Raw genomic sequence first — 27838 nt, 5'->3', positions numbered from 1 at the left:
GGCAATTCCCATCTTCCATCCCAAATTCCCCAAATGCAGAGAATCAAAAAAAGGATAGTTAGGGGGGGGGGGGCGGATCTTTTGACTATTTTTCCACTATAACTTTCGTATAATGTTCAGATTACATTATGCATAAATTATAAAAGTATCAATATTTTTCATTATAGAAGCTATACAGATTATTTATTGGAACATCAACATTGCCCGGCAGACAAGAAATACATAGCAAGGCTTATATCAGCCGAGAACTTTGCTTTAAAACATATCAGTAAAAACTAAGTGGGAGCAGCGTTGTATGAAAACTACATGCGAGGATTAAACGGGGGGGGAAGAACCTTCCTGCCGGGTATCCTTCGAGCCGCCGTGGGTGAGGCGGGGGTCCTGCAGCTCTGGCCTGGTGCTCTGGGGCGCGGGCAGCGGCAGCTCTGCCCCGGGATCAGGCGAGGCAGCGAAACCTCCGCCGGAGCGATTACGCAGCAAAAAAATCATCACGGACACCCTGACCGGAGCCCGCTGGGAACATCGCGCCAGCGAAAATACCCGGAGCGACCGCTTTTACAGGACATCCGAATGCCACTCTCCCATGTTTCCCAGATGGTTTCCTTGACTATTCCTCCACTCGCTCCGGGGCGGGCGCCACAGCCTCGCCCTCCAGAGACCTGGTTTCCCCCTGAAGCGCCTCGTCGGCCCCTGCGGGCGGGGCCAGCCGGTGGCTGTGCGGGCCGGGCGCGGCGGCTCTGCCGCCCGGGCGGTGCCTCAGCCGCTCCGCCTCCCCGCGCCGGCAGGAAGCCGGAAGCGGCCGGGGCGCTGGGCAGGCCGGCGGGAGACGGCTGGTGCGTGGGGCCGGCGGGCAGAGCAGGGTGGGTCGGGTCGGGTGAGGGCAGGGCAGGGCAGGGCAGGGCGTGGCGTGGCGTGGCGTGGCGTGGCGTGGCGGTATCCGCATCCGCGGAGGGCCGAGCCGAGGTGGGCTGAGCCGGCCGCTTACTCTCACCGCCGCCGCGGTGTTACCGAGGGGACGCGGCCGTCGCCGAGCGCGGTGGTTTCGGTTTCCTGGGGCGGCGGCGGGGCCTCGCCGGGGCCTCGCCGGGGGCTGGCGGCTCCTGAGGCGGGTCGCGGCCGGCAGCGGCTCTGCCCGAGGCGGCGGCTGGCCTGGCCCTGCAGCCCGGGAGGGACGAGGCGCGGCCGGCCTTTGGCCTCGGTGTCGGTGATTTTCATCCCCGTGAATGTGCCTCAGGAAGTGGTGTCGTCTTCGTGGCTGTAGGAGTTGCTGAAGTTTTATCTCGGAAAGGACTTCCTGTCGTGGGGATGAGCCCCGGTGCCGTGCCTGCCGTACCCCACGGCCCTCGAAGAGGGGCTGGTGGGTTGATCGGGCGAGCTCGTGGCCCTCCATGGTTTTCCAGGAGCTGCAGTCCCAGACAGGCCGAGTGCTCTTCCCCCGGTACGGACTGGAAAGCAGGGATGAGCAGCAGTGGAGCCAGGCTTGCCATTGGTTTTGTGTGCCTTTGGAAGAATGTGCTGCTTTGTACGGATTCAAGCATCACGTTGTGTGGCCAAGGGCAGGGGATTTCCATGATTTAGATACCAGCTGTTGGACTGGAAACTCTCGTAAGGAGGTTATAGCTGAAGAAAGCAGGGGTAGGAATCAGGAGCTTCAGGGGGAGAAGCTTTTTTTCTAGGCCTTAAGAAACGGCGTGCGGGGAAGTATAAAACCTTCATAGTTACCAGACAGTAAATGCTAACATAACGTTTATTTGGAACCTCAGCACCTTGTTTCTTGGCTTTGATGGTGTATAAGGTCTTGTCTGTAAACAGAAAGAGCCTTCACTTTAACTTCATCATCTGTCTCTCCTTGCTGGTGAAATTTGTACATTGCAGCTGTTAACAGGGGAACTGTACCTGCTTTGTGTGCTTATCCTGTGTGCCTGAGGTACAGCAAACTTTTTTTATTAATCGGAAGAAGTCAGCACTCTTGCTTCAAAGCATTGCAGTTAAAAAAAACCCACATAAGCAATTCAGATGTTTTCTATTACAATCCCCTCTGCTGATAAGTTAAAAAGTAGTAGCATGACCAGAAGCAGAAAAATATTCAATAAAAAACACCCAAAAAGCAGTCCCCAAGCTCTTGAAATGCTAATGAGTCACAGGGGACAATAAATCAAACTTGTGGCAGGAGGGATTTCTTTAGATATGTGTGAGGAACTTTTGACTCGCCTAATCACAGAGTTAATGACCATAAGTGAGATGTGAAGAAATAGAAAGTTCAGCATTAAGTCTCATGACAGGACCAATCATACAGTTAGAGCTATTTTTTTTTTAATAAGAAGCTCTAGGAAGATATGAAAGGAAAACTTGCCATGCTAAGCGTTTAGCAAAGATCAGTTCTGACTCTGTCAGAGAATGGAAAGCTATTAAATTGAAGGAGGTCTTACATTAGGAAAGTTATTCAATCAAATTATGATAATTTGAAGATTAAATCTGAATGAGACTTTATGCCTTAAAAGTGAAAACTGCCAAAAATAATGTAGACTTTGTTATTATTATAAAAATATTATTTTGACAAATAAAATGTAATACAATACTGACTTTGTTTTGCTGCTGAATATGTACCCTGGAATTAGTATTGGCATATTTATGTGTGTAGTTTTAAGAGTGAAAAAACCCAGACCTTGATAATCCATTAAAACCTTGCTGGTTTGGGGTTTTTCTTAATATCCACTGAAAGTTATTGAGGCTCATCTGTCACAGACTTGTATTTTGACCTTCCTGCAAATTTAATTAGAAAGTAAGAAGGTAAAGGAAAAGAGATCATGTGCATAAACTACCTCATCTTTATCACTTTGGGAAATTTAAAACTCAGTCTCTTACTAGGCTGCTAAATTTTTTTGTATTTGAATAGGCATTGATGAAGAAATTCTCCACACTTTGTCTGCTTAGAAAAGATTAATTATGTTTCTTTGTCTTGGTATGAATCTAACGCATGTTGCTTTGAAGTAAATGACAAAATACAGGTTTACTGGTAAAGTACAAACTGGCTTCTTACAAGCAGGGTTTTAATTATGAGGATTTTTTTTAGTTTGAAGATTTTACAAATTATTTACAGAGCAGGTTATGTGTTATTTCTTTGCATCACCTCTTCCTTACTTTTTGTGTCTGCATCATAGATAGTTCTTTGGCATTTACAGTAATTGCCAGCTAGGAGAAGTTATCTTATTCTATTATTACAAATTGTCTTTTCAGAGTTAACCAGGAATTGTAAGGGTTTGGGGTGTGGTGGTGGTGTGGGATTTTTCTGGTTCAGATTTCACATGAAACTTTTCATCCCTTCTAGAGGCATTGAGAACTTTATCTAGATTTTATATGTGGTGTTGCTGCATGACTGAATTTATTTTAGAGTAATGTCAGGGCTTTGCATTGTGTCATTGCAATCTGTAGGGCACATGTTATTGCCTGGATATCCTGGGACTGCTTTGGAAGAAGCTTTGCATCTCCCATGGGTGAATAGCTAAATGAAAGTATGAAATCTGCAGTTGCTACGCGTGGAGAAATGTGTTCAAAGTCATGAGAATATGTGTGTGTCTACAGCAGAACATGGGTGGGATCAGGAACAGTGCAGAGGTGGATGCTCCAGCTGGCTGCTGGAGCAGGATGGGCCAGTGGCGCTGTGGTGGCTGTTGTGCGGCTGTCTCCGCCCTGCCGCGGTGCACACTGTGAGGCTCCTGGTGTGTCACCTTATGCACCAGGGAGCTCTCAGAAAGTGCCAGCCACCTTCTGGTAAGGAACGTGTGCAGGAAATTGTCATACCTCTTCCTCAGTAGTTACAGGAAAGGCTTCTTTGTTTGAATATCAGCAGTTTCCTGTCTATTAACACAGGCACATGCAGTGTCCCCGGCCAAGCTGAGGAAAGACTGCTGCTGTACGACAGTCCCCTGATCCAGTTGCCGTTTTGCTCATGAGATTCTTTAGATGTGGGAAGCTGCGTCTTTGATTTTAGAGCCATTTGCTAAATTTAATGTCAAAATCAGTGCTTTAATTAAATGAAAAAGGTAAGGGTATTCACCTGCAGCCCCTGCTGTTTTGGCAAATGGGAAAATCTGGCAGTTCTAATGTTTTGTTTTGTTTCAGTCATTTTAATTTAATCAAACTTTTTTTTTTCTCCTTCTTTTGAATCTGTGAAAACCTGAGTATCTGACAGTTTACATTTCAGGAAAGGTAGGGAAGCCAGGCTGTCTCTCTAGAAATGATGTGACTGTCTAATGTGAAATTTTAGAAATGAGAAAAATGTTCCTTAATTTCTTGCAGTAGTAATTGATGGTTCTAGCAAGTAGCTGAAAATACTTGCATCAATTGTGACTTTTATTTAGCTCATGTAAAAATAGCTATTTGTGAGTAGTTAGTCCAGTTCCTTTACAGTTGTAGTGAAATGCAACTTCCAGAGCTAAAAGGATGTAAAAGATCTGTATACAGATCTGCCACGTCCATTCTTTGGCATATGTACAGAATAATGGAATTCAATTACAGGTCTTGATTATCTTTAGAAGACCTTGTGCACATTTTTTTGACTCTTCTGTAGTTTTTGTTACTTTATTGTTTAAACTTTACTGTGTTCAAGAGTAAAGGGATTATAAAGCTTTCACTCTTGCAGCTGATTTTTCAAAGTTGGGGGAGTACAGACCTTAAATGCAGAGAGGTGTTGTGTCTATCGCATTAGTTTTGATTGTTGGGTTTGGTTTTGTTTCCATGTTTCACCTCTTATTCCTCTGCTTGGTTGTTCTTAATTCTACATGTCTTTGCAGTTATGGTTGGGGTTTGGTTTTTTTATTTTGCCTTCTAATTAAAATAAGTCCCTTTCATGTATTTTACGAAATTGTAATTCAGTGTATTGAATGCTTTGTTTTTAAGGTGAAAAAGAAAACTGTCTAATCAAAGAGCAGAGATGCAGAGCACTTCAAATTACCTCTGGCTGTTGTCTGACATTCTAGGACAGGGAGCTACTGCAAATGTTTTCCGAGGGCGACAGAAGGTATGTGAGGAATTACTAGTCTAAGTAACATGTAAACTTTGAGGTTTTTTGTATGTGAGTAGCTTCACAAAATCAACAAAAAAAGTTCAAGATTTAGGCCTAAAGCAGATGTATCTGTGTAATTATTCATACATAGTTTTTAATTTTTAATATTCGTCCATTGAATTAGAGTTCTGTCATCATTTCTGAGCATTTGTTTTTAATATTGAATTATGTGCCCTTGTAAAATACTACTGTGATTAATTCTTCATTCCTTTATTCTTCAGTTTTATGGAAAAAATAATCCTTGCCCAAGAATTTAAATGGGAATAAAAGACCTACCAGTTTTTATATGACATAAGTCTATGATTTATATCTTTCTTAAATTGTCTTTTTATTGTTTTTCCCTGTTCTTTCAAAACCTGTTATGGTGATTTTTATAATTTTGTACCATAAGTGAAATATTCTTACGGTATTGGATGAAATTGTTAGTCGTTGTCTGTAAGTCAGTGATTTGATGTCTAGGACACCATGTTCTTGGTGACATGTCTTGAGTAATCAGCGCAAAGCAGTACATTATTTTTGCCATGTAAATGATGTACTGATGTGTATGTTGCAGCCTTACTGGGGGACTACAGTGACCTTGCTTGTGTGGGTCATTCTATTTCTACAAATTTCACAGTGTGTCTCACAAAGCGAAGATCAGCAGGGTTGTGAAAGTGTGTTTCCTGATAGTAACGATAGTCTGTGTGGAGTCAGTACGAAGTGATTTATAAGCTACAGTGTTTCTGTCTTCCACATTTAAGTGTGAAGCAATATAAGCAATAATTTAGCAGTTAATGTGCTTTCCTTGGTGAGTGAATTTCAAGGCAGAATGATTCTCCTGTAAAGTTTATGGTTTCATGGTTGCACCTCTCATCACCTTCACTAGTCTGTGGCTTATTGTCAGCAGGAGCAAGCTTTACCTGGGCACCCGTAGTGCATGTAAGTGTGCTGTACAACACACCTCATCTAAGCACAGCAAGGCTTTGTCCTTAGAAAGAGTCTGTTGCACAAGACTGCTAATGTAAGCTTATTCCTAGAGATGGCACAGGGAGGTACTTTGCCCTAAGAGTGACAGGAGTTGCATCTTCAGCTGGTGTTGTGGGTGGCTGAGCAGGTTGGGACTTAGTCCCACTTGAGAACTTAAGTTTGATTAAGCTCATGACTCTGCTTCTGACACTTATTATGTGGGTTTGAACTGCTTCAGGATTTTGCATGAGTGGTATGTAGTGCTTGAAACTGCCTTCTTTGAAGAGACAAAATACTAATTTATCAGTATAAACAGAACAGTAAAGAAGAAGAGAACAACATTCAACTACTGGAAATTGTCTCTTAACTTAAGCAAGTCAAGATCCTCAACTGTAATATGTGCTTGCCTCTCATTGATTTGTCTAAATAACTTACCTCTTGCTCAAAAAATATTTTTCAGCTAAGTTTATGGGTAATTCTTAAATGCGTAGCCTTTCTTGTGCTAACTGTTCTTTTTTTAAAAGCACTTAGATTTTTTTGAGCTAATGAGTTTCCATTCTGCTAGTCAGTTTGCTTCTAGTCTGTATTAAACTAAACCAATGTATACATGATTTTTGTAGTAGAATCTTAATTTTCACCTTCAAACAAAATAATATTTTGAAATATTTCTAGTCTGGTTATGCTCATATGCAGAAGATCTCAAAGCGATTGGATAATGTCTATGTGTTCATTTACAATATTTTGCTTCTGTTTGATGAGTTGTTTGTTTGTTTTGAACAGAAAACTGGGGATCTGTATGCTGTAAAAGTATTTAACAGTATAAGTTTCCTTCGTCCTGTGGACGTTCAGATGCGAGAGTTTGAAGTATTGAAGAAACTAAATCATAAGAACATTGTTAAACTATTTGCCATCGAAGAAGAGGTAACGAACTGTCGTAGTTGTGATCTGAAATGCATGGGCATAACCACAGTAACTCTTTGTTTTATCCTTAGCTGTAGAGCATATAGTTAAATTTTTAAAGAATGGTAACATACATGATGATTTAAATACTCCAACCCAACCACCACCATTTTCTTCCTTTCTTTCTTTTTTGTTGTTGTTGCTGTTGAAAGAATACACTTGCTTTCTGTTGGTGAAACACCTTCAGTGTTTAGGCAAAGGTTATGATTCTTCATCTCGAGAAGCCGCTGTCCTAAGCTTTATCTTGAATTAGGATTTGTAAGCTATATATGCCTATGAATATTTAATACATAGTGGTAGTTTAAGGTGTTTCAGTAATCCTGGCAATTTTATACTTTTGCTTTGCAACCAACTAGAACAATGACATAGGACATGTAAAACTGTATAACAGTATAAAATTGCAGTAGTTGATCTGAAACTGAGATGCTGAGATTAGTAAAGAGTAAAGAAGGACAATTGGTTCTCTCAGCTTTTCTAGTGTGTAGTTTCTCATTTGTCCACCTATCAATACTGCTGTCAACCTGCTAAGTGCCTAGAACTTGAGGCTTTCTTAGTTTTTTCCCCTCTCCAAGGTGGAATACATGAAAAAATATAAAAATCCACCTGCACTTCTTTTGAAGATGATCACCAGAATGAGATTTTTGATATAGCTACAGACTTTCTTTTTCTTTTCTTTTCTTTTTTGAAAGTAAGATCTGATCTTGTTATATGTAATTTCTGACATTGGTGTCACAGTAGTCAGAGACTTAATATTTTTTAATTTTTTTCCAGACAACGACTAGACACAAAGTACTAGTTATGGAATTTTGTCCCTGTGGGAGTTTGTACACAGTTTTAGAGGAGCCATCTAATGCCTTTGGTTTGCCAGAGTCTGAGTTCTTGATTGTTTTGAGAGATGTGGGTATGTAGACTTTGCTCTTTAATCTAATTTTTTGACTGAAACAAACTCATACTTGTTTTGTTTATCTTGAAGCAGCAAGAGATAAGTTTACATGACTGTCAACTAATTGAATAAATTAATATGGTCATATGGAATCACATCTTTTATTTTTGTCTGTGTTGGTATAGGTAGCTGCATTAAACCATTTCTGTTTAAAGCATTGATATAGTTCTTTTTTTTTTCTTTGTTTCAAGATTATTTTTCACACATTGAACTGACTTCTAGTGATAATTAATTTCAGAAGAGTAAATTAAAAAAATATAGTTTACCTGTGTTTACCTCTTACAAAACTTCCCTCCATTACTTTATGGGAAAGATATTACTGAGAGCAAGAAATACTGTAATTTCGATGTTTGAAGGGGGAAAAAAACCCAGTCTCTGGTCATGGTCTTTTGTTAATTGAGTGTCCCTTCTCATTCCCATTTCCCAAAGAGAACTTGTGTGTCTTCCTAGCATCAGTTACAATTCAGTGTTTGCGCAGTCAGTGTCAAAATGTGTACATGAATTCTGTATTTTCTTTTTAATTGAAGTGGCTGGAATGAATCATCTCCGTGAGAATGGAATAGTGCACCGTGACATCAAACCAGGCAATATAATGCGTGTTATAGGTGAAGATGGTCAGTCTGTTTATAAACTTACAGACTTCGGTGCTGCAAGAGAACTTGAAGATGATGAACAATTTGTTTCTCTCTATGGCACAGAAGAGTATTTAGTAAGCCCATATGATTTCATTTTCTTTTGAAGAAATGTTTGAACTCTGGGGTCCTTTGTGATTAGAGTTGAATAGGTGAAAGTCAGGCTGTTGGGAATTAGTGTTTAAATCTTTGTATTATAATTGTTTCTATAACTTTCTGCTGGAGTTGTTCACTTTGAGTCATGCCATCTTCTGCTACTCTGAATACGTTAGCCTTGAAATAATTTCCAGGTCCAACTTAAAATGTTGCTTTGTGTGAAAGGAGGAACAACAATATTCTAGTTATGAGCATCTTTGCTTTCATCTCTGTAGATATTTTTTAGTTTGTGGTTGAACTACTTGGATGACATTAGATGGAGTTAAGATTCACTTGACACCTTAGTTAACCAAAGAGAGGCAGGCAGAGAAGCATCAAGAACCTTAGGCATTATTTTCTTCCTGCCATGTTTTCCCACATGTGCACTGTAAGTGATATTCTCCTCTGCTATGGATCTTTTTTCAGTTTGATTTCTGTTGTTTCAATATCATTTAGAGGAATACTGACTTTCTCCTCTTCTTTAGTGATGTTTCATACTAGTAGTCACTGTTTAGCTGAACTTTAAAATATTTTTTGCAAACTTTTCAATAAAAGTGACTGTCATTCCTAGAACACTAGTGATAATCTGTCAGAATAGCTTAAGCAAATTCTGTGATACAAGCTAACTTTGCCTTTTGATTAAAGGCTGAAAGTTTAGAATGACAGTTTATCGTGCTGTGAAAGGATAAGACTGGGGGTTTGTTCTTTATATTGTTCATAAAGCAGTTCTAACTTTTTTTTTTTCTTTTGTCTTTAGCATCCTGATATGTATGAGCGAGCAGTCTTGAGAAAAGAGCATCAGAAAAAGTACGGAGCAACAGTTGATCTGTGGAGCATAGGGGTGACCTTTTACCATGCTGCAACAGGGAGTTTGCCTTTCCGGCCTTTTGAAGGACCTCGTAGAAACAAGGAAGTGATGTAGGTAATTTAGAAGGAAAATTTTATCTGTTGGTAAATAAAATCAATCTGTGAAATACTTTTTAGCAATAAATCCTACACACATATAGTAATAATTGAAACAGTGAAAATAATTAAGAAAAAATGTTCTTTAAATTTGTGATATAGCCCCAGTAGGAGCTGAGCCCCACACAGCTGCTCGGTCACTCCTCTGTAGTGGAATGGAGAAGAGAATGGGAAGAGTAAAAGTGCAAAAACTAGCAGGTTGAGTTAAAGATAGTTTAATAAGTAAAAAAATCTCACAACAAACAGCAACCCTTGCCCCTTAAACCCAAAGGGAAACAAAACCAAGAAAAACAAGTAATGCAAAAAAACCCCAGTTCCTCACGGCCAGCCAACTGATGCCCAGTCAGTCCCTGAACAAATGCTACCCTGGCAAATTCCAACCCCTGGCCTCAGCTGCTACTGCGGAGCAATATAGTGTGGAATATCCCTTGGACTCAGCTGTTCTCCTTTGTCCCATTCCAGCTTCTTGCCTGCCACGAGCCTACTCACTGGTGAGGCAGTAAAGAAGTAGAAAAGGCCTTGACACTTTGTAAGTGCTGCTCAGCAATGACTAAAAACATGCCTGTGTTAATAACACTGTTTTGGTTACAAAGCCAAAACACAGTACCATACACTATGAAGAAAATTAACTCCATCCCAGCCAAAATCAGTACGAACATTCTGCTTCAACAAGGATTTTACTGTGTGGCAACTTAAGACCTGAATTAATTATCCGAGCTTCCCCAAAAGACTGATGTCTTTCCTTCAGCATGGCACTAGGCTGGTCTGTTGCAGTGTGGTGTATCATGGTTAGGCTTCGCCTACAAAGATTTGGGAAGGGCTCTACCCACATTTGCTACAAGCGCGTTGGTGGCTAACGAGGCCAATGCGAGATATGCCTGTTGGCCGCGGTTAACCAACGGGGTGAAGGGTGGAGATGAGCTTTGTTTAGGCCACCTTTTCTAGGCCCCTCTCTGAGTGGAGCAAGCAGTGCTCTCCTTGAAAAGGCTCCTTGGTCGTTCAGGATGCTGCTGAAGGAGACTGTCATCTCCAGGGTCAGTCTCAGGTGACCAATGTCCTGAACCGCCTGCATGCAGGGTTGGGTCTTCCAGTGCACCTTTCACCTGCTGTTTCATCCCTCACCTGTCGCTACAGGGCTTTACAAATGTGGGTATAACCTTCGGGCCTGCGCAGTGGATTTTTTAGGTGAGATGCAGCATGCTCAGAACTGGACCCACCCTTTAAATCCTAGGGTTCATCTGCCAGGGCCGAGCGAGCTTGGACGGTGGCAGCGAGGTCCTCAGGACGTAGGTTTAATTAGCATGTCCTTCTCTTGGATGGATGGCCTTACAGGGCTAAGTGAGCTCCATCTGCCCGGGTTTGGAATCAGAGTTGTCCTTCTCCTAGGATGACTGCCAGAAGGCTGATGAGTCCATCCTGCCCATGGACATATTTTACTACAGGACTTCTCTCGCACTGCCCACCCCCGACCCTCCAAGCAGGACTGCCCTGTCCACCCTCCCGCCCGTCTGGGGTCCCCATGGCCCACTGGACCCCCTCCCACTCCCCCAAATTGGACTGGAAAGGCACAAAAGGTGACAGTCTAATAGCATAGGAGAGTTTAATAGTAGAGGCAACTGAGTTTAGCGCACAGTAATACGCTCAGGTGCCACAATTAACTAGAGTAAACACAGCCAAAGAGAGCAGAACAATTCAAGGGGCATTTTGAAAAGTTAATCTGAAGACAAGTTTCTTAGTGGGGATTCTTGGTCTGCCCCTCACTTTTCTTTAGGCAGTTAGACACATTGCCTCAAAGGGAAAGAAATACAGTGTGGTGTATATAACTTGGATATTCGGGCAAAATTATGGTATTCTGAAATTGGGTTTCAGTGCTGCAAATTTTTGTTGTCCTTTAAATGATTGTCTTCCCGGGCAGTCTTGAAATGCATGCATTACCCATGAGACTGACATTTTAGTACAGTTGTGGACTGTGGCTAAAGATAACAGGGATAGCTCCTGAATGGGAAACAGAAGCTATGTCTATGGCATGATGACTGCATTGATTCCTATTTCATCTTAGTCTAGTTCTATTTTGTTGTTCTGTGTGTTGCATTTGAAAAATAAAACAAGGTGGTACTTGGGAGCTCTTAACACACCAATAACATCTCTGTTACAGTATTCCTTGTAAAGCTGACTCCAGTTTTCTTAGTTGAAGAAATTTCCTATCTTGTAATTTTCCTGCAGGCATCCTTGTCATTGCTGCTGCTTGAGAGATAAGCAAGGAAAATATCTTTTGTGTGTACCTCGTCCTCCAAAAAGACAAAGCACAGCTGAAATTTTCTGTTGCAAAAAGGCTGTTGCTCCTGATTTGTTTAATGAGAAGTTTGAGAAATACTGGCCTGTGCAGTACAAAATTAGACAATACTGAATTGTATCCAGATTTCTAGATGTTTCTTCTCTATCCCCAAGCCACTTGGTGGTGGCTAAACTTCATCTCTTGCTGTGGAACATGTTAGAATTTAGTTATGTTAATGTCTAAGTTGAACTAAATTGATTAATTAACACTTGTGAAAAACTGATTTTCTTCAGTATGCTGGAAATATCTCCCAGATTCATCCCCAAGCCTGAGGTAGACAAATTTGTTTCTGCAGCATAATTTTTCACTCTTTGCTCTTTTAGCACTGTTCTTTCAGCTTGTAAGCAAAACTTCAATTACTGCATCATCTACAAATTGTGGCCAACCTGTTGTTTAGATTTATATAATTGCTGGCCCTTTGAGGATAAGTTACTAGACCTATATATGTATAAGAGGTAGTAGTTGAAGTCTCTATTATTTTTGTAATGTTTTGCAGGTATAAAATAATCACTGGAAAACCTTCAGGGGCTATTTCTGGAATACAGAAAGCAGAAAATGGACCAATTGAGTGGAGTTGGGAGATGCCTATTTCTTGTAGTCTCTCAAAGTAAGTTTGAACTGTTCACAAAATGTTTCAGTGCTAATTGATTGCGTTTGTTGAATTATTTTCTCCGGATTGTGTCTTTGGAACAGGGATCTGATGCACCTTTTTTCTTCAAACTCTTTGTTACATCAGTACAGTCTGATATTAGGTTATCAAGTGTCTTTTCTTCCCATCTGTTCAAACAGTTTTATGATTGCTAATTTACAAATTGGCAGCTGAGAATTTGAAGTGGTATGAGTAGAAGAATGATTATTACTGTATTTTCTCCACCTTCAGGAATGAATATGAAGAACTTTGATGGCTCTCCGTTCTTGCAGGAATGTGGCTTAAGACATGACAAAGATTAGGCAGTAGGAAGGAAATGATAATAAAAGACAGTTCAGAGGCTTACTTTTTTGCTAGGAAAAAGTCACATCAGCACATTTTAACATTTAGTATCTTTAAATTTTATCATCATATTTTTGCTTCATAATATTATGTTCATAATATTCAGTAGGAAGAGCCATGGAACATCTAATCTCAGTATGACCTTGAAAACACCTCCCATAACCCTTTAACCTCTTTATCTTCCTGAGACTTCTTCAGTATTTTAAAGTTACTACTCTTTCATGGTAAGGAGGACAATAAATTCGTCTGTGAACCGACTCTAGAAACAAACTTTTCTGAAAGCCAAATATGTAGTTCTGTAAGAGGTGTAAGAGTCAAAGTCTGGTTTTTATCAATTCATTAGTTTACAGTGTACAGAACTTGCAATTTGTATGTATTTTTCATGATACTGCTCAGTTGTTTCCTCTGTTTATTCCATATAATTGAACTGCTTGAAATAATAAAGCAGATTTTTTCATTAAACATCTGTTCACAGTAATATTTTTAAGTAGGATTTAAACAGTATTTACTGTTATAAGTTTAGTACTAAAGTGAGTTTGAGCACAGCATCCACTGGCCTCTAAAGGGGTCGTCAGTGTGCTTGCAAGCCACTGGAGCTTGCCTCAAAATGTTACCAGTTTTACCACTAGTTTCAGGTTTGATATGTACATAATGTTAGAACTTGGGGGAAGTTGTTCATGGTAACACCAGAGTAGGATGCATAAAGTTCCCTGGAATTCAGATACTCAAAGTAGAAATGCAAGAAATTTAAGCTGACCTTTCTCTTAGAATAGTACCGACTGTAAGGCAGTAATATGCTCATTTTTCTTTGCGGCATGTGAGCTGCATGTGTGGAGTACTTACTTAGCCCCATCTCAATCAGGATGAATTCTTAGTGTTGACTCATTTAAATAATGAGTCTTTGCTAACCCAGCTGATTTTGACTGAAAACAACATGGTGTGCTCACACAAGCAGCTCTGCCAGCAAACCATAAATGGCAGTAGCTTCCTTCAAAGTGATACACTGCGGTAAGTGCACATGTGGGATGAGCTGGGTAAAAGGCTACAGCAGTGGTAAAAGGTGACCTTGGCTCTGCAATCTAGACTTCTTTAATTGCATGTCATTTTTGCAGTGTCTATGAAATTTGCCAAATATAAAGAAAAAACATGTGATAGTTGAGCCTAAAAAGGAAAGAGAGAGTTTGTGTAGTAATGAAAAACAATGGACATTACCGCTGAACATTTTGTTGCTCAGTAGAGGGGGGAAAAAAGGCACTGGCCTTCAAGGGATGAGAGATTTGCATTCATGAGACAAGTCAAATAAAGTGTTGCAATTGGTTACAAGGTGAAAAGTTCCAAGTAGATCCAAGTTGTCTTATCTCTGCCTGGTGTCCTCTAGGGGTCTGCAAGTTCTCCTCACACCTGTCCTTGCGAATATTCTTGAAGCAGACCAGGAAAAATGCTGGGGATTTGACCAGTTTTTTGCAGAGACAAGTGACATACTGCACCGAATAATAATCCACATATTTTCGTTACAGCAGATGACCTTGCACAAAGTTTATATTCACAACTATAATACGTAAGTGTTCTCTCTCTGTTTTCATTACTGTGCTCTTATTCAGGCTAACAGCACTGTGACCTCAGATCACTGGTGTTACAAGTTCAGTAGCCTTTCCTTGGCAGTTTATCTGAAGAAGTGAAAGGATGCAATTATTCTGTGTGGTCACAGGGCATAGAACTGTGTTGACCAAAAATAAAAATAAAGTAATTGAATCAATGGATCTTAAACTTGGTCTTATTTATTGACAGAACAGAGACTTAATCTTTGACCTGTTAGCAACGTGTCTGTTTTCACAATGAAGACCAACTCATCCCACATTTGTATATGTTACTTATCTACAAAGTAATTTTCTACAGACTGTGTTAAGATCTCGCTTTTCTTATCTTGTTCTCAAGAGCACAAAAGGCACACATCAGCTCTATCTGATGTAAAACTCTCACAGGGGTACTGAAGTGATAATTGGTACAGTTTAGGATCTTAAGTTATATGGGGTTCACTTTATGGCCATTAAGTGCTGATGTTAAAAGGTTTAAAGTATACAAATATAAATGCCTTTTCTCTGCCTTATTACAGATAATACAGACCATATCTTATTCTCTAATACACGAGCACATACTGTTATTTCATCAAATGTATAAGTACAGTTCTGGTTTTTTTCAAGTTTTCTGTTCTGTCTTTTGTATTTTGAGAAAGCCCATATATTGTTTTTGCAGAGAAATTTTGCTTGTAGCTCAAGCTGCTCCTTTTACTTTATTTTTTAAAATTTATTTTATTATTATTATTTACTTTTATGATTATATATAACATAGCTGTAGTATTAAAAAGTGGTAGCGTACTGCTGCTGCACAGGAGGCAAACTGGTCCTTCCTGTGGTGGGTTTTTGTGGGGTTTTTTTTGGGGGGGTGGGGTATAGTGTTATACATTCTTATGCCTTGTATCCACTGATTGCTGGAAATAGAATTCCGGAGTGTCTTTGGTCTTCCTTATCACTGCTGTTTTAGGAAATAATCTGGTTGTCTGCTAGCTTACAGGATGAATTTAATTTTTAAAATTTTTTTAACATGTAAAACACCAGACTTTTCTTTTGGAGGGACCATCCGTCTCCTTTGAAGAAAAGGGTATGCCTGAGAAAACCTAAGTATGCTTCCTTCTCCTCATCTGCTGTTGCCTGTTTTTACTGACCTTCAAACCAGAGCAAGTTTGTTTACACAGACGTGCTTTGGAAAATCAGATGTAGAAAGGAAGTTTGATATTTTGCAGGAAATAGCATTTATTTTTGTAACAGAGCAACCTGGAGCCTTAGGCAGCATGCTGCTTTTTTTCTAGTTACAAGTCAAATGCTTTATGTGTAAAACCAGTTCTTAATTAATCAGAAGTAAAAGCAGTTTTTATTTAAACTCAGAATCTGAATTGTTGAACTATAGTAAGTCTAACTACTACTGAATATATTGTTTGTATTCCAGAGCTGCTATATTTCATGAATTGGTCTACAAACAGACAAAAATTCCATCTCAGAATCAAGAACTGATATATGAAGGTCGGCGTTTAATACTAGAGCCTGGCAGATTGGCACAGCACTTCCCCAGAACAACTGAGGAGAATCCTATCTTTGTAGTGAGCAGGGAGCCTGTCAACATTGTTGGATTAATCTATGAAGAAGGTATATATATGAAAGCAGTTTCCCCTTTCTTATAGCTATCTTTTGTAATTGTTTGGGTTATTTAATTTAATCGTTTTATGTCTGTTATGTCTTAGAAATAGCATTGGAAATTTTTCTTTTTTGATACCTGAAGTTCTAAGAAAGTGGTCCAATGTTTTTCAAAACTTCTAAGTATACAGAACATTTGAACATAAACAGTAGGTGCTTGTAATGTTCCAAGGGCTTTGAACCTGAGCATTTGTGTGTTGAGATGTAGTCATGCATATTAAGTTCTGAGGGTTTTTTTAAAGCATAGCACTTTTAACAAGTAGAAAGGAACATTATAGAAGGTAATTCAAAAATGGTTCTTTTGTTCCATTACTCACTAAGTGGAAAATCAGGTTTTGTTTATATTTGTCATGGCTATGGTTAGCCTTTCAGTTCCCAGAGAAGGTTTTAATAATTTACATTTGTTCAGAAGATAAGGTAATGCTATAACAGGAAAAAAAAGAAATCAAGGTTTTGAATTTCCATTTAACATTGAGAGGCTTATAGAGGAACCTATGCCAGAGCCCTTTTTTGTATGTGATGAGGTGGAGGACATGGCTTCAGTTGAGAGATCAGTGTTGCTTTTGTCAATATGTCCTAAATACTGACTGCTCAGGCCAGCTGGCACTCACACAGAAGTGCTGAAGAGTGTGGGTAGGTGAGCTGTTTGTGGAAGGATCAACAGGGCCTTTATATTGTGTCAGAGCCTTCTGAGGGCTCTGAGCATGAGAACAAAGGAGATTCAGCTGACAGAGGCTACCAGAAGTTTAAAAAAGCTCTTTGGTGAAGTCCTGCCCTGAAGAGTCTCAGTGAAACTGAGCAGCCGTGAGATAAAAAGAGAATGGTCTCTCATGCAGGCAAACAAAAGGCTGAAGAACAGAACTAAACAATTGGCTTTCTCAACGGAGAGAGACTGCTAGTGGAGACCTGCATGAGGTTTGTGCTGTGCAGCAAGTTCAAAAGTGAGTCTGTAAAAGGAAGTGAAGATCAGTTTGCTGAAGATACCAAGTTATTAAAAGCATTTAAGACAAAGACTGATTTTGAAGGTGTGCATGAGAACCACATGACATTAAAAGGCATTGCAGTAACAGATTAGATTAAAATCCATGTAGATACACATAAAAACAGTGTACAGGGTGGGGAGGAAAAACAATCTGAACTTTTGAAGTCTTATGGAAAACAAAAAATTACAGATACGTGTTTTATATTTCAGTTTTACTTCCAAAAGTACATCAACGTTATGATTTGGATGGGGATGCCAGTATGGCTAAAGTGAGTAATTTTGATTTGAGTTTATATACCTGACTCAGACAATGATACTGAGATGAAAGCTACTGAATTTTCAGATGAATAATGTTAATAAAACTATTTTAATATGCTAATGAGGATTTCTGATTGACAGAAATATATGTGTTAACAAAGGATCTAAAAGTGTATTAAAGCCTTACTTTGCGTACAAAGTATGGTTGTATATTTAAAAAAAAAACAACAAACCCAAAGCCCAGTCTTCTAAATTTCAAGTGCTCTGTTATTGCATAATTCAGTGTTATGGGAAAAGGAGCCCGACACTGTGGAGTCCTGAAGTAGCTAGAAGATTCATAACATCAGCTGTGATGATGCAAAATTTAATGTTAGAAAAATAACTGTCATTTTCTCTCAATAGAGAGGAGTCTCTAGGACTCTGCAAAAGGGTGAAATTTCTGTTGCCTCTTAGAAATTTTCAGAATCTGTGGGGGACAAGTAGAGCATGTTTCATCCTTTTGGTCATTTTCGTAAAACTCCTGAACTGGAAAAACTCACTACCATGTTTAGCTCTGCCTCCATAATGAGTTGTCTCCTGACTAAAGTTTAGGCCAAATTATGCATTTTAAAGCACCATCCTTATGTTGCTCTTTCTTTTATTAATCTGTTTTGCTTTGTTGTGATGTATTGACTTGAAGCAATAGTAAAGAGAATGCCAGATTAGTTCTTATGTTGCTTATTTTTTCCTTCAGTCCGTGACAGGTATTGTATGTTATGCCTGTAGAGTTGCCAGTTCTTTGCTACTTTACCAGGAGCTGATGCGAAAAGGAATACGATGGCTAATGTAAGCAATTGATTGCATTTCATTGTGCCTTTTTTTTTTTTTTTAATTGAGGTATGCCTTTATTATCAAAACATAATTCTGTGATCTCTCTATCTTGGGAGGTTTTCCTTACTCCTTGAATATGAATAGGCTTTCTGAATGTTTTCCTTCTTGCAGTTATTAGGGAAACAAAAATATTTTTTTTCTGACAATAAAGTTATGCTCTTTGCAAATTCACTTTCTTCTGTGGATAATTTAAGTTTAACCTCTGGTAACATGCAGGGACAATTGAACAACTTGCACAAGGTATCTTTATATGAGGATTATGTAATGCATTTCTAACTGAAAGCAATTCCTAGTGGCAGTTATTACTGCAGGTATATTGTTTTATTATTGATTGCTAGTAGGATGGCAGTTGAATGCTTTTGTTATGGACTAATGCTTCACTTTTTTAGTGAAGTAATCAAGGATGATTACAACGAAATGGTTCATAAAAAGACAGAGGTTGTCATCAGGCTGGATTTCTGCAGCAGAAACATTGAGAAAGCTGAGAAAATGTGAGTAGAAGCACTACACCAAATTCATTGATTTTTGCATTATCATGTTTAGTGACAATAGTATTTCGAGTTATGGTTATTTGCAGGGTTTTTGCGTATAAAAATTAAATTTGAATCAGCATGGATTTTCTGTTGGCAATGACTTAAGCAAATTTAGTTGTATGCTTTTACTCAGAGTATTAATTTTGCTGCTTGATCTAGTGAGAACAAGTAATTACTATTGAGTAGTAATTGTGTGTGTTCTTTTTCTCTTTTCTTCTCTGACTCAGCTCATTTGCTGTTGTTGACTCTAGAAGCTATAGTAAAGCCTGGACAAAGAATCGAGTAGCTTTCCTTTCACTAGTGCTTTTGTCACGGAGTTCAGTTGTGTATGACGTTAAATACTGCCCCTTTCACAGCTTTAAGAACATAGCATGTTCAACATGGAAGAAGTTTTATTGTTGAAATATAACATAGAGCAGCTGCAAATGAAACCAGACCCACCCCTCACCCAATTTAGAATAAAAAAGGTAAACACCCCCAGAAGACAAAGCTGCATTAGGATATCACTAGATCACGGTGCATGCTTGTAGGCACACCAGAAATAAACTGCACAGTAAATTCTATATCTGTCATTATTTTAAGTGCTTTACCATTATTTCTACCTATTTTAGTTAATTCAAATGGAGAGGTCTTTATCACAGAATCTTAATGTTGTCCATATGGACCCATTTATGTCTCTATAGCAGAAAGATTTTTAGAGCTCTTCCTGTAAAACTGACACAATTTATAATTAGGCAACTAAAGAATTGTCTTTTAGCATAATAGACCTCTGTTTCAAAAGATCAGAGAAGACACTTATTTCTCTTGTCTTTCATGTTGAGGAAGCAAATGTTCCGTTGGTCAGACTGTTCTGCCCTACCTCTCTCAGTCAGGTCCTAGTTGAAGGAGATAGGATTGCACTGTTCAGTTCTCTCTCCAAGTATCATTTTTTCTCTCCTCTCACTTTTGTTTAGTCTTCAAATTCCACTCAATGTCCAATTTACAGTCACATTCTTTTCCACTTTTAAAGAATCCTCACAGTGTTTTGTTCAGTCTTTCCACAAACTAGCAGTAGCTCTGTCTTTGAGGTGTTTTATGCAGTCTGATATGAACTTCAAACACCATCCCTTCTTAGGATTCTCCTATGGGTGTAGTTATCCTATGCAACCTAGTGGCAGTCTTCCCCAAATGCTGTCTTGGTCATAGGATGATTAGTGCACACATCTATAGCCAGTGGGTTTTCAGAGTAGACTTAAGAATAGACTTAAGCCTGTTGGAGCTGCTAATGCATGTGCAAATTGAACACCTTGTATGTAGTAATTATGGATACCCAAGGATTTGACAGATTTGCTCTGTGTGTGCCAAACATACCTTAAAACCCAGCTGTGTCGGTTTATATTTGCTTCAGAAAAAAAACCAAAAACACAACAGTGAAACTAGTGAAGTTGGTAGCTAGCAAGGTAACAGTATACCTCTTTAGCCTAGTTACAAATCATTAAGGTGGTAATCCAAATGCCTCTTCAAGCCAGTTTCCACTAGTTGGCAGGGCTGGTTTTTGTTGAACTCTGTGTTTGGTTCATGTAGTTTTTTCCTTCATTCTGCCAGAAGAAAGCCCCTTAGAGCTCAGAAGAAACAGTGTAGGTTCTCATTTGTAACTCTAGTGCATTCAGCAGTATCTCAGAGCAGCAATGTGAAAAAAATTGTTCATTTATGAACGGGAGTAGTTCTCATGTTGAACAGGAATTTGCTATGTGTTTGCATTCATCTTTTGGCCTTAAGAAAGGGCAGGATTTTCAGGTTTTTGACTTCAGAAGACTTTTATGGGGCTAGCAAAGGACATGTCCTCTTGTTTGTCCTTCCTTTTCAAGGCTATGCTTTGAAGCATGACAATGCAAAGTTTTTATTTTAAAAGATAAATGAAGTATTGAACTTGAGCAAAGTATGTATTTTTGAAAGCAGTTGAACTGGTTGTTACTGTATTTTTAAAAATAAAAGGTACCTGAGACTCAACAGGAAAAATATTGTCCTGAATAAGTTGGCACTTAAGCTATGGTCATATGGAAAGCATCAGTATGAACAGATGGTCTTACTATCCCATCCTTTAAACTTTCAGTAGCACAGCCTTTCCAGTAAGTTTCCTTAGAAAAACATTTTGGTGCACTGAAGTATTAGTTTATGTGTCATTGACTACTTTAAGTAACTTTAGTTTGGTAACATTTTAAAAGTTATTTGATTAAAGGAAATAGTCCTTCACTGCCTGTGAAGTACAAGTAATGAGACTAGACTAAAGAATTCAGGAACGGAAGCTGCAAATTTCTTTTTTACAGTTCCAACATAGGAAAAAAACTCAAGGAATATTTTTTTCAAAACTAAAATATTTCTATTATTAAGGGCCACATAACATTGTCAGTGTTTCATGGTTGTTGTTTGACAGAGACTGTATTTTATAGACAAGAAAAGGCAGTTATTGTTACAGCCTGGATTCAAAAAGTATTTGAGTGTGTTCACTGCTTGTCTTTTTTCTCTAACTGTGGTTTCTTTGGTGGTCAGATATGAGAATTTGATGCAGATCAACCTGGAAGCATCAGAAGTGGATGAAATTTCAGAGATACACACAAAGCTGTTGCGTGTAAGTATCTTACAAAGATTCTGTGTCATTCTGAAAATGGTGTTTCTAAAGAAAAAGCCAAATACATGATAACACAGGTTTCTGTGAAAAACAACTCTGAATTTTCAATGTAATTTCTAGACTGCCCAGTTGTTGTTAAAATGTCCATACTAATGTGAATATCTTTCTGCAAACAGGGTAAAACCTTTTATATTAGCTCAGTGTAGTGAAAATAAGTTCCTGAAAATACAGTCTCGTTTTCTAAAATACTCAAGTAAAGAATTATAACCTGGAAATATATTTTACTTTGCTGTTATTTTCCCTTTCCTTAAGAAATTTTTAACTACTTTGTTGGCTTTCTAAAATGTTACATACACAAACACACATCAGAGTGATCTGATTTGAAATGCGCATGATGTTTCCAGACAAGTAAGGAAAAATTGAAAATAATTTTACACACTGGTGTCCTGGGAGCAGGTATAAAGTTCTTCATTGTAAAAGCAAAAGGTGATGAGTGCATTTTTATTTTGAATGTTATATGAACTGCAGAGAAAGGAAGGTATGAATTATGTGGATAGTCCGTATATGAATTCTTAACGAACCAAAAGAACAAGTGTCGAAGTAAATCAGGGATATATGAAAGGCTGAAACTTACTGCTGAAAGATAATAAAATTTAACTAAATTAACAGAAATGCCACCATCAAATAAGATTCTTTCTTTAATAATACCATGCTTTATTTGCTTTTAGAAAAGCCTAGGCAGATAATTGGACATATTTCTTTAATGGAGATCATTTAAATAAATGGGTCTATAGTATTAACGTGTTCGGACTCAAGTAATCCTTGAGTAATTTTTCACTTTACCTAGTGGTAAGATTGAATTTTCTTGCTCTTACGTAGCTCTCCAGCTCTCAGGGCACAATAGAAACTAGTCTTCAAGATATCAAAACCAAACTCTCTCCTGGTGGTTTACTGGCTGATGGCTGGGCAAACCAGGAAGGCATGCATCCAAAAGACAGAAAGTGAGTAACTGTATTTATTGTTCTAATATGTGTCAAATTCTACATTGAGTTGAGGTTCATAAAACTCATTAATAGCTACTTGAGTTTATGTGTTAAGTCTCATTTTCTTCCTTTTGTCACTCTAGTCCAGAAAGGCTGCAGGCGCTGCTATCTTCTATCACAGACATTTATTATCAGTTCAAAAAAGACAAAGCAGAACGAAGTAAGTAACTTATTTGATTCACTTTAACAAAAAATGTAATGTAAAGGACAGATCAGTCTTTTTTTGACTAGGATATTTGTGGTAGGTATGGAGAGTTAACCACAGTGAATATGTCTGTTGGTCTTTCTTTGTGTGATACCATCTTAAAGCCCGTATGAATGAAACACCTCTATTAATATCATAACTTTCAATTGCAAGACTGGAGAGGAGGAAAAAAAGTAAGTGACCACTTTTACCTATCAGGAGAAGGAAACTGTATAGGAAATGGGTAAACTCAGTTGACTTTTGCGTAAATACAGCTAACAGAATTGAACTGGTAATGACTGTTGTCTGCTCTGATCCTAGGGCTTCCCTATAATGAAGAACAAATTCACAAGTTTGACAAGTAAGTTTTGAAGTTAACTTTGGGAAATACCATGAGTGCTTTCAGGTCCTTCAGGTACTCTTGCCAGTACCTCTTCCGCTGATTTTTAACCTCTTTCCGCTGTAAATTATAACCTCTTTAGGATTGCTTTGTAAAAGATTTCTTTTAACTATCCTAAATACATAGGGGTGCCAGGATATGATATGAGGTGCTTTCTAGCTGTGGCATTTCTTCACTGATAGGCCTTCTAAATGTGAAATACCTGTTCGTTATCTGGGCATAACTGTTATATAGGAAGTACACTTTTTTCCTGTTTTTTTTTCAGGGAGGAAACAGCCCTCAGTAAGACTGAAATGACTTTGTAACTAAAGTGGAGATAATTTTCTACAGATAAAAAATATAGTACTAGCTGAATGAAATTCTAGCATGATTTAATCTTCCAGGAAATATAGCTTGCAAAATAAATTTTAATGCCGTTTTCCTTGCCTGTTTAAAATTGTCACTTATGAGAAGTGGCCACATTAAGTGTCTTTGTGTAACCTGAGTGTCTAGACTCCCATTAGGCTCCATTGACCCTACAGTGCTACACTTGGTCTCAGGATCGATTTGGTTCCTCATACACAGTTTCCCTATGCCATTTAAGTTGCCCTAAGGTATTTGAGACAGGCAGGTAGGACACAAGTCAAATGGGTAACCTACACCTTTCTGGACAGATGGTCAGAAGCAGGGCGGGGTATCCTTTTTGGAGAAGAGAGGGTTGCATGGAGACCCTCATGGCAGCCTTCCAGTAGTTGAAGGGAGGCCTACAAGGAAGACAGAAAGGGAGTCATCAGAAACTGTAGTGATAGGACAAGGAATAATGGCTTCATACGGAAAGAGGGGAAATTTAGGTTAGATATATTGAAGAAATTCTTTACTGTGAGGGTGGTGAGGCACTGGAACAGGTTACCCAGAGAAGTTGTGGCTGCCCCATCCCTGGCAGTGTTCCATGACAGGGACATTGGTGATCTTTATGGTCTCTTCCAACTTAAGCCGTTCTATGATTCCATCTCAAATTGTGCTAGATGCTTATGTATAATTATTCTTCTAGTGGCTGGTCAGTTGAGTGGTTCCCTAGACTTTTCTGAGTGCTATATGAATTTAGATACCACTTCTGTAATTCTCTAAAATGTCTTGCTCTTGCTACCATGAGTGTGGCTTCACTAATGACTACAGATAGAAAGCTGCTATGCAGAGGGCACTGTTTTCTCACAAGCATGCCCCTTGATTTTCCCACAGTGAAAGCTAAATTGGTTAACTGGAAGCAGAAGAGAGATTTTTCTACTACTCAAACCATGTCCTTGCCATTAGTTTGTGAATAACTTCAAATAAATAGACTTCATTTTCATGGGTTTGAATACTGGTATATTTTCTACCACAAGTGTCTCCTTGAGATTGTTCAGGTTTATTTGAGATCCTAAGTACCTCTTATTTTACTTGATTCACCTCAGAGAGAAATGGCAGTAGTTTTTGTTAAGGACTGTGCCCTATTAGCAGCAGGAGCTGGCCTTTGTAATATTTACCTCTAAGCAGACAAGAGAGCAGCACTCAATTCGAATTTTTTTTTTCTAGTTGAATGATATGTATGGATTCCTGATAACAGTCCAGCTACACTCTAGTGAGAATTTAATTAACCAGTAGCTATCATGCAAGACTTAATGAAATACTAGAAACAGGTGTTAGACTGTAGTGTCCCAATATCCCTTAGTTTCACTTACTGGTTCAATGCACAGCATGGCAAGGCAGTTACACTGGGATTACTGTCTGCTGCACTAACCAGAACTGGGTTTTGTTTTGCTTTCCTGTCCTTTTCCGCTTGTGTTTTTCTCTTGTCATAAATTTAGACTGAAACAAAACTCCTGTTCTTTTTCTTGCATATATGTTACTCAGTGCAAAGGATTATTCATATATACTGGAAGTTCCAAGTATCTGCAGTAGGCAAATAAGAAATAATGAGGATTTCTGTCCTTTCTATTTAGAATCCCTTTTCCTTAAATATACCAGCTTGGGTAAATACTAACTCAAAGAAGACATCTGACTATTTGTTCTTAACAAATAATTGCAACTAAATGCTTCAAATAATTTTATTTTTCTCCCTGCTAAGGAATGTTTTTGAGACATAAACTGTCAGTTCCTATAGGATGTTGAGTTCTTACACATTGCCACAGGATGAATAAAGGTGGCTGAACAGATTTTTAGTTCACAAACCTCTTTTCCACATTTCAGAAAGTAGGTTAGAAGAATGTGTTCTGAATGCAGTACAACACTGTTTTGGTTGTTTCTGTGTTGCAGGCAGAAGCTGTATTTGCATGCTACAAAAGCCATAGCTCTTTTCAAAGATGAATGTGTCAGCAAGTATGATACGTTTTTGGACAAAGCTGAGGACTGGACAAGGCAAGCTATTGATTTCTTTAATACTTGGTAATATTCACTGTAGCACTGTTATATAGGCAGCTCTTTAAGGCAAACTTTTTTTCCTTTAGGAAAATGCTTCACACAAGGAAACAGTTACTGGCTCTCACCAACCAGTGTTTTGGTATTGAAGAAGAGGTGTCCAAATACCAGGACTATATAAATGAGGTAGAATGCTTCAAAGTTATGTGAAGTATTTGCATAGATAAAAGACTTCCACATATTTTAATGTCAGTAGTGTTTATAGTGAGTCTTATATTAATGCAGTTGTATTAAAATACAGGGCTTCATGGATGCAGTGTGTGGTCTCTAGTAAATTCATTGCTGATGTCAGAGTGGACTAGAGAGTGGTGTTATTTTTTGAATCATGACAGTTTTGGAGTTTGGGGGGGGTTGGATTTGGGGCGGGAGTTTGGCAGGGTTTGTGGTTTTTTGCTGATTTGTGTTGGGGTTTTTTTTGGTAATGCTGGCATTTCCCCCCAAAAAAATCTGTGCAAATGGATGTGGTTTCATTGAGAAATGTTCTGTGCAACTGTTACCATAACATTATCTGAGGACCTAGAGGATTATCTTAATACTCTTATGGAGCATAAAAACACTACTTCCATAATTAAGATTTAGGGGTATATGCTAAAGGATATAGGTTAAACTAATGCTGCTGGTGACATGAAAGAAACTGTTTTGTTAAAATTTGGGCACTGACTCTGCAGGATGCAAGCTTAACAGAATTACCTCAAAACTGAGAGAATTAGAGTATTTTCATGTGATAAAATTATTTTTTAGAGAGGAAAGATAAATGAAAGAAAAGCACTGGATAAGTTTAAAATCAGTTAAGTGATGGTGAAGAGCAGCATTTTACTTCTTATTTGTATTTTAGTAGCACCACCAAAGTCACTGTTATGATCCTGTTGCCTTAGGATATTTACAAACATAACAAATATATAATACTTCCTTTTGAGAGTTTATTGTGAGAGTTTTAGACAAGAAGATGGAACAAATCAGGGAACTATAAGTTGTGTCAATACAAAACTTGCTATGATCATCTCAGATTGGAGAATATCAGCCACCTTAGTACTGTAATGATTTTATCAGGTATCATAGCAATGGAGAATTTAAAGAAGGATTTTAAGGTGGGCATCAAGATATATGTGACAACTTATATTGTAACTTAAATTTCCTGTTTATCTATTACAGTTACAAGATGCTCTGCCACAGAAAATGTTTGCAGCTTCCAGTGGGATGAAACATACAATAAATACAGTCTATCCAAGCTCAAACACATTAGTGGAAATGACCCTTGGGTAAGAATTTCTTAATGGCATTGATGTAATATTGTCTACCTTCTATGCAGGGAAATAGAAAAAAAAATAGGTGACTTAGTGATTGCTGTATTAAGATCAAGAATTTTATATTGCTGAAGTGGTGGTACAGATTTGCAAGTGAGTAAGGGACAGCACTAGTTTATCTTTTGGTAAATAACCAACTGTTATCTGTCCTTATTTTGTATGTAATGGCAAGTTGCTGAAAGCTGCGTGGTGGTGAGTGATCAGAGCAGGTAACTCTCCATATAAAAACTGTAACCTCTCTTTTGCTTCTGGTTACTACAGTATGAAGAAACTAAAGGAGGAGATGGAAGGTGTTGTTAAAGAGCTGGCTGAGAACAATCACATTTTGGAAAGGCAAGCAATTGTTATCCCTTTTGGGGCTGATACTAAAACAGGCTTAATTTGGTACATTTTGTAGATCCAGAATTTAAACTGAGGGACAATTCTATAATGTCTTTAACTGTGAATATATTTTGAACTATTGAAATGAGGTGTAACAAAAAAAAAATTATTCAAAACCTTGGAACATTGCTGTGAAATCATTCTGACATAGCCATTTTTGTGGCATTTTTGTTTCATGTTATTTAGGTTTAACTAATAAAAATATCTCTTGCATAGACAGATCAATCCTGAATTTAAACACAGTACTGTTGCAGCAATCCAGTGATGTCTTTTAACTCCTGGCTTTTAGACATTATTTGTAACAACTGTGGAATTATACCAATCTGAATGAATGATTTTGCAGTTTTCAGATTGCTTAAATAAAGCGAAGAGGCAAACATTTCTTATAATCCTGAGAGGGTGTTGTTGTTATCACATACAGATTGACTTTTCTTTTTTTCTGTGATGATGATAAAATATATAAAAATAACCATCTCCTGAAAGCTCCATGGTAAGTTGCTGGTAGAGCAGAGTTTAGCTTCAAGCTGAATTAGTTATATTTTGTTCCCCACCCCCAGTCCCATACTTGGACCAAAGCATCCTCTCTTCTCTCTTTGCACGTACAAAAGTTAGGTACAAATGCCTC

At 38.5% G+C, this 27838-nt stretch overlaps 1 protein-coding gene across 3 annotated transcripts in view; it reads left to right on the top strand.

The window, feature by feature from the left end:
* Window positions 1-768: 768 nt before the first annotated feature.
* TBK1 (TANK binding kinase 1) overlaps window positions 769-27838 on the top strand; it is a 28559-nt gene continuing 1489 nt past the window's right edge. Inside the window, exons 1-20 of one of the 3 annotated variants that reach the window (XM_017822091.1) lie at window positions 769-833; window positions 4900-5020; window positions 6791-6931; window positions 7742-7871; window positions 8441-8622; window positions 9438-9598; window positions 12475-12585; window positions 14348-14527; window positions 15973-16169; window positions 17410-17468; window positions 18191-18282; window positions 18717-18818; window positions 21390-21468; window positions 22348-22469; window positions 22595-22671; window positions 23017-23056; window positions 25367-25468; window positions 25558-25654; window positions 26681-26787; window positions 27094-27165. In XM_017822091.1, the coding sequence (XP_017677580.1) occupies window positions 4934-5020; window positions 6791-6931; window positions 7742-7871; window positions 8441-8622; window positions 9438-9598; window positions 12475-12585; window positions 14348-14527; window positions 15973-16169; window positions 17410-17468; window positions 18191-18282; window positions 18717-18818; window positions 21390-21468; window positions 22348-22469; window positions 22595-22671; window positions 23017-23056; window positions 25367-25468; window positions 25558-25654; window positions 26681-26787; window positions 27094-27165 (2138 nt within the window). In that variant the 5' untranslated portion in view covers window positions 769-833; window positions 4900-4933. Of the gene's footprint in view, window positions 861-3929; window positions 4044-4899; window positions 5021-6790; window positions 6932-7741; window positions 7872-8440; window positions 8623-9437; window positions 9599-12474; window positions 12586-14347; window positions 14528-15972; window positions 16170-17409; window positions 17469-18190; window positions 18283-18716; window positions 18819-21389; window positions 21469-22347; window positions 22470-22594; window positions 22672-23016; window positions 23057-25366; window positions 25469-25557; window positions 25655-26680; window positions 26788-27093; window positions 27166-27838 lie in introns of those variants that run through there. The other 2 variants (XM_017822092.1, XM_017822093.1) reach the window with 2 other exon arrangements.

Source organism: Lepidothrix coronata, unplaced genomic scaffold (genome assembly GCF_001604755.1).
Source record: "Lepidothrix coronata isolate B3197 unplaced genomic scaffold, Lepidothrix_coronata-1.0 Scaffold95, whole genome shotgun sequence".
In the NCBI taxonomy this organism is placed as follows: domain Eukaryota; kingdom Metazoa; phylum Chordata; class Aves; order Passeriformes; family Pipridae; genus Lepidothrix; species Lepidothrix coronata.
The sequence above is the reverse complement of the archived record's forward strand: the minus strand, read 5'-3'. Positions and strand labels throughout refer to the sequence as shown.